The following is a 10,593-nucleotide window of genomic DNA, read 5'->3' on the forward strand; positions in this document are numbered from 1 at the left end:
TCCACCCCCCCCCCCGAGCGTGCACCCCCAGCACACCCATGTTCGCGCTCATCTCTCCCCCCCAGTGCGGCTGCATTTGCACCCATCTCTCCCCTGCCCCCAGCGTGCCCACACCCATCTCCTCCCCCCGAGCATGCTGGGATGATGGGCGCAATCACGATTGTGCTGGGGGGGCAGGAAGATAGCTGCACTCATGCTCAGGGTGGGGAGGGAGACGGCTGTGATCTTTGTTTTTCTTTGTCACTTTGCTTCACATTTTTCTGATTTAAAAAAATTGTTACAAAACGGATTAACCTTATTTACACAGAACTTTATGGGGAAATTTAACTAGGCTCACAGCCAATTTGGGTCACGACTAGAGTCCTGGAATGGATTAAGTTCATGAACCAAGGCGCCACTGTAAAAGTAATAACTGATGTGCTGGGAGTGGGACAGGAGCAGTACATCCCTATTGGTTCTTCTGGACCTGTCAGCAGCTTTCAATACCATCAAGAAGGAGGTTCTGTTGGTAGGTGGCTTTAGTTATCCTGCTAAGTGATACTATCCTTTCTAGACAGGGTTGCACTTGCCCTAAGAGACAGGGTACATAGTCTGGGAATGTATATATCATACATTCCAAGCTTTCTCCAGCCATTAAAATCCCTAAATAGGTTGCACTAAAATGCAGCATGACATAGAAACAAGACAAAATTAATTAAAACCATTAAATACCTTAAAAACATTACATGATGATAAAATAGGGTTGTATTTTAATAGGTCAGAGAAAGCATAGGTCAGAGAAAGCATGTATGGACAGCTGTGTTTTCAACCACCATTTAAAACTGGCCATCATTTTTTCCCTGTTTAAACCTTGTTAAGCATTGCATACAATAAAGTCAAAGAAGCAAGTCAGGATGAATGTTTGAATCTACTCACTTTATTTGCTAGTTGTAACTGCTCTTGAAGATTTTTTATTAAGTTTTCATCCATCGTCATGACATCCCCTAAAGAAGAGCCAGATGGCAAAGTGTCCAGCTGCTTTTCAATAGCCTCTTTCAGTTCTTCATGCAGTCTAAATTAAAGTGGACAATTAATTACCTTTAACAGAACAATCAAATCTCATTTATGTTAGAAATGGATCATCCATTGGAAATTAACATGTTTCAAGTTAAGAACAATGTTTTAACATTTTGGACATTATAAGCATATTGGAGATATTCTGCAGTAAATGCACAAAAGAAATCCTATTTCTTGCTTGAGAAATATGTACATCATGAAAGTGATTTGTGTAGCTCTTTTGTCCATAATCCTGACATAGCAGAGAACTGATCCATATACAAAATAAGAAGTTTTCTGTAGAATTTAGTAACTTCTTACTATGCAGGTAAGAAGCGGAAAAGCTGCTAGGGAAATTTCTTCAGAGAATACAAAATCAGCAAATGGATATCTGCTAAATATCATATGGAAACGTATCTTATAGTTGTATAAACAAGAGCAATGGTGGTTTTTCATGAAAAATTGTGGAAGGTGTTTAATGTATTGGATCCACTGGTCTTCCACTAGTGGCAGCATCACTAATTTGGCTGAGAAAATATGTGTTAACTCCCTCCATTTGTGTGTGTGTGAGAGAGTGTGTGAGTGTGAGTGTGAGTGTGAGAGAGAGAGGGAGGGAGGGTGGGTGGGACAGGAATACCAGGTTCAAAGATCATAAAAACAGAAAAAGCCACAGTTTGTTCTAGGGTTTTAGGATAGCTTGTAAACCAACCAAGACAGCAACCCTTAATGGGATTGGTCAAGCATAACTTTGCTAATTAGGCAGCTCACAATAGCCACATGCAGGAAGGAAATAGCCACTATTAGGCCACATGCAGGAAGGAAATAAGCCACTAGCTTATTTTCCCTCCAAGTCTGTGTGAATCTGCCTTGGTCAGCTCACCTCCGAAAATGTTCTGGAGGGTCTGCAAGTTTCAGATGATATATGGCCTGTAGCACAAGTCACCTCCCCCACTCGACCAAAACAATCCCTTTACTGGTTCTAAGTAAGAAATCCTTCCATTGGCAGAAGGCAAAATTCTGGATCCAAACCAACATGGTTAAGAGATGCAATACAATCTTTACTGCACTTCAGGGGGGGAGACTGCTTCTTCCTTAGCACATGCACATGTCAACCTCTGTTAACTGCCTGAGCATTTGTGGCTCAGAAGGTGCATTTTGTAATTATGAAGTCAGGGTTGGAAAAGATGGTGAGGGCAAGGGGGGGGGGGCAAGGAAGAGGAAGATTTGCACTCACTTGGAAGTAAGTTCCATTGTATTCAATGGGGTTTACTTTTGATTAGGCATGCACAGGATTTTAGTGTAAATGTAAACACAAAGAATTTTATTTGGCCCACAGGATGCTTCAAAAACAGACCTCCATGTCAACCTGTGCTCACCTAGACATATATGTGTATCGAGGAAAAGATACAATTCTAAGTTAAAGTTAACTAAGTTAAACTCACAAATGCATATTCTTATGAAAAGCTTTTTTCTGAAAATTGTCCTGTCTGATCTCAACAATTAAAATACTGACAAATTTTCTCAGTCCATCTACCTTTCATTTTCTTTGATGACTTCTTCAAGTTTTTGTCTCATTTCCCTCATCTGAATCTAAAGGAAAACAAAGCAGGACCAATTAATACTTGTGAATAGGAGCCACATACAGTAAGATTAAAAATCAATCAAGATGATCTCTACCACTAATAAATAAGCAGATGCATGTATGTTTCAGAGGCTTACCATTATCCAATGCAAGGTTCAAAGTATGGAGGCAGCAATTTCTGCCACAGCTGTGCCCTGTGCCTTACCTTTTATCTAGATGGGTATTTTCAGCAATCTAGATTTAAGGCTGGTTAGGAGGATGAAAGGCGGTGGGGTTCCAACTTGAATCAGAACAATTCTGGCCTGACCTTGTTCTCAATTCCTCCCTAAGGCCGAAATGTGACCTTGGAAGAAGAGTTCACTTATCATGGTTCTTCCTTCATTGGCTGCAAAGAGGAAGGGTAGGGGCATGTTTTTTTGGATACTGAACACCAAGAATGGAAGTGTTTCTCCAATGATATCAGGAGACCATAGGATGATATGCTACTAAAATCCTTATCAGTTCATCTCTGAACATTACTGGCTCTTAGCATTTACTGTTAAAGTTGGTGTGAACAGCAAAAAAAAAAAAAAGTTTCGAACTAATATTCACCAATACCAAGAACTCATTTAGCATAGCTTTCTGTATGATTCATACCTGACAGTATCTTAGTTGTTCATTCATTTCTTCCAGATGTTTATCATATTCAGCAACTATAGGGGATAATAAGCTAAAATGGATGTAAAAAGCACAACATTAATTACCATACTGTTTGAACATTCAGAAAGCATGCAGTTTAAACAACGAATACTGCCATTCCACTAATATTCTAAAAAACTGTGCTATTAATCTCTCAGTATTCCATAATATTAACCTGAGCACAGTACTCGGGTACTAAAATTTTTTGTCAGATTATAGGCATGACTATGGAGAGTTTTTTTTCCATTGATACGTGTCATTTTTCACTCTTCTGCCATACCCATTAGGAGCTTCCTATTTCTTTGCTATCCACTTATCAACTCAAAGATATCAGTTCTGCTATTTTCATGCTCATTGTTCAGTTTCCTGGGATACTCTCCCTTATAGAGTATAGCATAGTTTGGTAAATAATTTAATGAATACTCCAAAACAAGTCTTAGGAATTTGTGCAAGGCTTTTGCTGGATGACCCCACACAGTAGTTTTGCATAGCTATTAACCACTATTATCCAAAATGGTAGTTTTCACACCAAAAACTGAACCCAGTAAAAATCCCATGTAGTGATTAGTCTACTGACTGTTGGTACCACAAGGCTATTTCAGTTTATAATCAGTATTGTTTAATTTCTCCTATAGGAATTTCACCATAATGCAATTTCTAAGGCATGAAGTGTTTGTGGAACTTTTTCTTAAATGGAAAGTCAGCAGGTTTTCTAAACACACCTAATATCATTACTGGCAAAGTAGCTCAAGAAATATGAATAAATATGGCTGTATGTAGTCATGCTAGCTTAAGTCCCATTGATTAAAACTGGATCTGCTGTAAGTATGACTATACTTGGAATCAGCCCACATGATGTTTCAGATAAAAACACAGATATCATTTTCTGCTTGCCTGTTAAAAATCTTACAGCTTGATCAAACCATATCTATTTCAAGGTATGTCCTACCAAGTTTAGAATTATTTGGTAAGATTAAAATGGAATCTAGAACCACAAAATTAAGTAGACTTAATAGAGGTATAATTTATAGCACAATCTGCACCAGCAAAGCTTTGCTTTCACATAAAGTATTTATCACTCATCTTAATAATGTATCTTTTTATTTGTAAAAAAATCAAGCATTGAAAAAGTTTATGATGAAGTAACATAATAGTTAAAATTCATGTTAAATGTTACTGATTTACTTTTAATTACACTAGAAAACCCTTCTCACCTTTGGTCCAGCAACCAGGATTCCATTGCATTATCTGCTTCAAGGGTATTTTTCTGAAACAAAGCAATTTCAATTAATTTATATGCTGTCACACAGAGAGAGGAATACAAGAGAAGCATGATGAAAACTTGGAGCTTTATAAAAAGCATAGAAACTATTTCATATAAACATATATAAACCCTTTAACATGGGCTTAATTATACCCCGCTGATTCCATTTTTGCACTAATATGATCTATGTCATTTCAGTACTTCTGGAGATTTGTTTCAACCAATAATGTATCTAACAGGGTATAATGAATAACTTGAAATATTATCAAAATGTGTACTTATTACTCCAACAATTTCTATTCAATCTATTAGGATCAATAGCAAGAGTTTATATCTAATTTCCAAACCATGGATTAGTCATTGAGGATAATGACTATCCTTTTGTGCTCCTCCATCCATCTACATGCTTCAATTCAATCCCTGTTTGGTTTGTGCAAACCATAATGTAGTTTAAACCTTGGTTTCTGGCTCAGGATTGGGATTAAATACTTATTCTGCAAGGTATAATTTGTCTAACTGAACAATCATAACATATATGGTACTTAAAGAAGGTAGGATAGAAGGAAAGCTGAATTTGTGAAGGGATAAGAAGAGGACAGTAGAGAATGAGGTGGCTAGATGGAGTCACTGAAGTAGTCAGTGTGAGCTTAAGTGGACTCCAGGGGATGGTGGAGGACAGGAAGGCCTGGAGGAATGTTGTCCATGGGGTTGTGATGGGTCAGACACGACTTTGCGACTAACAACAAGAATTCAAAGCCAGTTATTCATCATGGTTATTATACTGACTAAACTAGACACACATAGTAGAAACTTTGGCTTAGATTTTACTCTATAGTACTACAGGAACCATAAATATTAAGGCAATGTTTTTAAATAGGAAGATGTAGATACTTCCATTCTTTAAACACAAGCAACTTTATCTTCTCCTTATCAAGGAATGGATGAACAGAAAAACCTTACTGTGAATGGAGACTGGGGAAATCCAGCCATTGCGTATTAAATGCAAAGACTGTAAATTAGTGCACATTACAGCATGTGAAAAATAAGAACAGCTTCAATATCTGTCTTGATAGATTATATCACTATTGTGATTAATTCCCATATCAGAATTCAAGCAAGCCCTGTTTACCTGTACTGAGGCAGTCATTGGAAGAGTTTCTCTTGGAGACTGTCTGAGCAGAGCACTTAGCTTCTCATCTTAAAAAAAGAAAAAAGCCTTCACTTTCAGCACATATAAACAGGATATGATCTTATGCACAGTTGAAAGAAAATGGTATTACAACCGCCAGCAGGTCCTACTAAGAATATTTTTTCCATCTAAACATGCAGAGGATTGCAGCTTTGTATTAAATCAGTTCTGTTTCCTGGCATTCTAAAGAAGGCATACTTTTTAATAATTTAAATGCAATAAACTTACTACATCACAGCATTTAATATGCATGGATTGCCTTTGCTTGCTATATTTATATCTCATCTTTTTTTCCCTTTCAAGAAACTCAAGGTGGCTTACATGATTCTCCTCCTCTTCTCAATCTTATCCCCACAACAATAGCTGTTTAAGGTAGGTTGGGCTGTGACTGTCCTGAAGTCACCCAGTTGGCTCTATGGCTGAGTGGGAATTGAAACCCAGATCTCCTGAATCCCTGTCCCACACTCTTAACCACTTCACCACACTGGCTCTCAGTTTTATGTTATTGCTATCCTTACCATAAGTGCACATAATTCTCTTTCAAAATTGGTCAGGACCCTGCCAAAAGGATTATTGGATATCCACATATCAACAGAACAGTAACGCATAAATTGAAGTGGTCTTGCCTTCATTAGCAATTTACCCAAGATAAACTATCTGACAGACTTATAATCCTTTTGATGATAATTATTTTCAAACTGTGTTCACTGACCATTTTTAATTTTTCGGGTCTGGGACAGAAGTTGAGAGATTATTGTATAAATGTAATGTTTCGAAGTTTGTATCCTAATAGCTTACATAATATTCAGTCTTTTTCAAAACATCTAATATTAGTTTTGAAAAAAGTTAGTTTTTTTATACTTATATGCTGCTTTTTTGCTAACATAGCTGTTATATATGTTTTAATCTTGATTCTATATAATTCAAAAATAATAGCATCTAATCCAAGCTACAATTAGCAACCATCAAAAAGCAGGTTAAAACAATCCTGATACAGGTGACCAAAAATATTAAAATAAACTTTTTTCATGCTCATATAAAGGTTGCAAGCAAGGGAGTCAGCCAGACTTCCCAAGAGAGAAGCTCTAGAGCCTAAGTACAACTTCAGAAATGGCATATCCAACAATTAAATTTTAGATGGAAGTGGCGTGCAGGATAGAGCATCTTCAAACAATTGCCATAGATGAGCAGGATCACAGGGGAGTAAGCAGTCCTAAGCCAAACTGTTTACAACTGTAAAGGTGATCATCAGCACCGAATGAGTTGTGGCCAGAATCATACTGAAAGAAGTTTGAAAAACAGCAGAATAATATGCTTCATTAATTGGCCCCCAAGAGCAACCTGGCAGTAATATTCTGGACTACCTGTAGCTTCTGAACATACAGCATAAAGTAACAATTCAACCTAGATACAGTCAAAGCATGTGCTAGCTAGTGGTCAGATCAGTTTACTTCAGGAATAGAAGTTGTTAGCACATCAGCTGAACCTTAACAAAATGTTAGGGAATCTCCACAACCTACCCTATACAAGCAATAATCAGTTGCACTTCTAGCTTGTGCATATCATTCTGCTACTCTCATTACCCCACAGTTAAGTGAAATCAGTTACTATTACATGCACTGATAAAACTATTTGCAGTAGACATAAAAGATGTTTTGTTCTTACTTAATACTACTTCTATTATAGTCTAAATCATTACAACTTATGTGAGGCTATTCAATTTTTAAAGGCTCTTAAAATAGGAAAATAAAATCTTGTAAACGTAATTGTGCTTCTTAGGTATTGGTCCTTTTAGAATTTCACATAGAGAATTCTTCAGGTTAGAATACTTAACCTTCATTTAGATCATAGTTCAACTGAGATGCCAGTAAGCTTCCAAGATTGGAGCCTTATGAGCATCCCATGTAGTGAGGGAGGAGCAAGGCAGTCTTCACCACCATTCCCCTCCTGCTCTGCACTACTGCTAGATGACTGTTTCCGGATAATCTAGTGGCAGCAATTCAGAAAGGGAGGGAAGGACGCAGATCAGTTTATAATCTGTCCTCTTGCAGTTTCTTCTCCTCCTGGCCCCTTGGAGCAGACCCTATAAGCCCTCTGTGAGGTCAAGCTCCTAATTTCAGAAAGGTAGCTGGTATGGTTCTTACTGTGCCAGCTGCACAGTAGGGGAAGAGTGATCAGGGAATGGATTCTCAGTTCTAAAGTGGCCATACTGTCTATGGAGCCACTGGACTGCTTCCTTATAGACTTGGTAGTTTTCTGAAATATACAAATATATTGACTCATAGCTTTCAAAAGTTGCACATTTAAGGAATGACAGAGGAAAAGGCTATATAGTAAAGAAAAGGTGTAGTTAAAGCAAAGGAAATGTAATGTCACAATACAACTATTTCATTTATTTGCAGCTTGGCATGCTTTGACATTACAAAGATTGTACCTGGCAAGTATTTTATGAAGGTGAAACAGAACTATAAGAAATGTTTTTGGATAGCTAACACTTGGCTTTTGAGAGTGGCTATTGACATTTTCAGAGCATGTCAGATTAATGATATTTAGATATAAAGAAATTATATCAGAAGTTTTTCAGTAACAGTAAGAGTTCCTCTGAAATGTCTCAGAAACAGAAAATTTACTTTGTGATGCAAACCTTCATAAACCACATTAAATTATCACACTATCTTAAACAGCATATTTATCAGATCTAAAGTACCTTAAACTAAGCCTGTTATGTTCATGCTTTTAGTCAAATTAATATTCTATGTCTTTGTGTATTTTATAGTATGTACATTACTGCTACATTTGACAGAAATGAAAATAAATCAGAAAGGGTGAACAACAATTTGATTTGGCAGATACAGGAAGTCTTACTTCATAAAATAAATCAATATGTGGATATCCAATCAAAAAATCAATACATAATAAGAAATCAATTTGTTACCACATTTTTCTTAAAAAACGCACTAGCTAAGCTTATCAAGATAAGACTTCAGGAAATGCATATATATAAAAGTATACATCTTAATGGTACTTTATGTGGAACTTACTTGACAAATCAGTTTCTGACGCCATTCTGTAACTTTATCTGGAAGTTCACATAAGGTTTCCAATAGACAGATTTTCTCCTTAACAGCAGAAATGCAAAACCTGACAAATATGCCAGGAATTTAATTCCATTTGTTTCTAATCTCAAAATATTAAAAAAATAAATTCTTAGCAAGAAATACAGGGCAACCTTTTTTCTCCAGCTACTTTTTCTGTAGTTGGAAAAAAGAATTAGCGAAAAACAAAAAAGGGTTTAAAATATGATAAAACCAAATTAATAAACTTGAGAATTTCAGCATCTTTCAGCATGGCAAGGTTCATAAATACAGTAAACAATGACAACAGTCTTGATTTCATCCTATCAGGATAATATTCAGATTAACCTTCACTTAAAAATACTCCCTAGCTAGAATTTATGCAGTGTTACTCTTTCCTTTAGCTGAAAGAAGGTTCCTAAAAGAATTCAAAACACTTAAAATTCTCTGGCTGAAGTGATTTTAACCATATGAGCAAGTAACTCCACCACAAACAGCTTTAATCTCAATGTATCCCACCACCCACTGCCAAGCCCATTAAAAATATTTCTCCCTTCCAATCTCATTTCAGCATTCTGATTCCAGTTAAGATCCCTTCTTCCTTCAGATTCAGTGTACTCCTGCAATATCCCCTATCCCTTCCTTAGCACAGAGCCCTTACACAGATTCACTTACGTGCAAAAGAAGTATATGTAAAGTTTAACACAGAAACTTGAAAGCAGTGTACTTCTGCTCCAGCTTTCCAAGCGCACAGAGTATGAACATGAAAGCGGTGGCTGTTACCTCATCAGCCCACTCTCATTACCTAGCAAGGTCAGGATAGGTGGGTGAGCAGGGATGTCTCTCTTATCCTCTGACAGATGCTGAGCCATTAGCATGCAACCACTTCAAAAAACCTATTGCCTGTCACTAAAAGGGCTGTGCTTGCTATATGTGGGTGCCTGCACACCCTGCTCTCTCTGTGTGGGGCGTTATATTTGGTATAGTTACAATTCCATATGCCAAAGGATAAAAAGTTTAAAGCATTTGTACTTTTATTCTGTTTCGATTTTTATATAAACTGCCCTGGAAACATGGTAGAAGTTAGGATATACATCCCTAAATTTGAATTTAAAAGGCTGTAATTCAGTTCGCACTTACCTGAGAGTAATTCGTAATTAACTTAGTGAAGACTGACTCCTAGAGCAGACATTCCAAGAATTGGGCAATAAATCTGGCTAGATTTACGCTGCAACTTTTTACTGCACAGTAGGCCCAGAGATGTTCAATGGGGTTACTTATAAGTAAACGTCACTGAAGAAAGCTGCAAAAGAAGAAAAAACCCCAGCTTTTTATGGCATTATGCATTCCGCACCCCCCAACGGTGTCGCCTAGGACAAAGCCTACCGTCTGCTGCTCAGAATCCGACCGCGGAGCGACAACTTCCTTGGACTTCCTGGCAGGCGGACCGTTAAAAAGGCCGCCGGGGTTACAGAAAGCAGCGGGAGCCCCCGCCGCCTCACCTGGAGGTAGCTCCTCGCTTCACCGCAGCGACGACACCGCCAGCTCCGCCTAGTCACGGGTTTCCCCCCACAAAAAGAGGGCGCGCCCTGCCGACTTACTTGCCACAGCGCCGCCAGCTACCATAACGACCGACGCCGGCCAAAAAAGCGGCGGGGAGAAACGGGGGCGGGTGCTGCGTGAGGCCCCCAGCGCCAACCACCAATCCGAACCTTGGCGACTGGGAGATGTTTTCCTGTTGGTTTAGCATGTCACGTGCTCATCTCTGCCT

General features: G+C 38.0%; 1 protein-coding gene across 5 annotated transcripts in view; it reads right to left on the reverse strand.

Moving 5' to 3' along the window:
* The window catches only part of SCLT1 (sodium channel and clathrin linker 1), a 72,397-nt gene extending 61,930 nt beyond the window's left edge, over nt 1–10,467 (reverse strand). For 2 of the 5 annotated variants that reach the window (XM_044429709.1, XM_044429706.1), the window contains exons 1-8: nt 10,209–10,467; nt 9,963–10,125; nt 8,790–8,889; nt 5,689–5,756; nt 4,510–4,562; nt 3,254–3,326; nt 2,570–2,625; nt 916–1,051 (exon numbers count right to left, since the gene is read on the reverse strand). In XM_044429709.1, coding sequence (XP_044285644.1) covers nt 916–1,051; nt 2,570–2,625; nt 3,254–3,326; nt 4,510–4,562; nt 5,689–5,756; nt 8,790–8,814 — 411 coding nt within the window. In that variant the 5' untranslated portion in view covers nt 8,815–8,889; nt 9,963–10,125; nt 10,209–10,467. Of the gene's footprint in view, nt 1–915; nt 1,052–2,569; nt 2,626–2,822; nt 3,003–3,253; nt 3,327–4,509; nt 4,563–5,688; nt 5,757–8,789; nt 8,890–9,962; nt 10,126–10,208 lie in introns of those variants that run through there. The other 3 variants (XM_044429707.1, XM_044429708.1, XM_044429710.1) reach the window with 3 other exon arrangements.
* Nucleotides 10,468–10,593: the final 126 nt, after the last annotated feature.

Source organism: Varanus komodoensis, unplaced genomic scaffold, assembly GCF_004798865.1.
Source record: "Varanus komodoensis strain SLA01 unplaced genomic scaffold, ASM479886v1 scaffold2, whole genome shotgun sequence".
Lineage (NCBI taxonomy): Eukaryota > Metazoa > Chordata > Lepidosauria > Squamata > Varanidae > Varanus > Varanus komodoensis.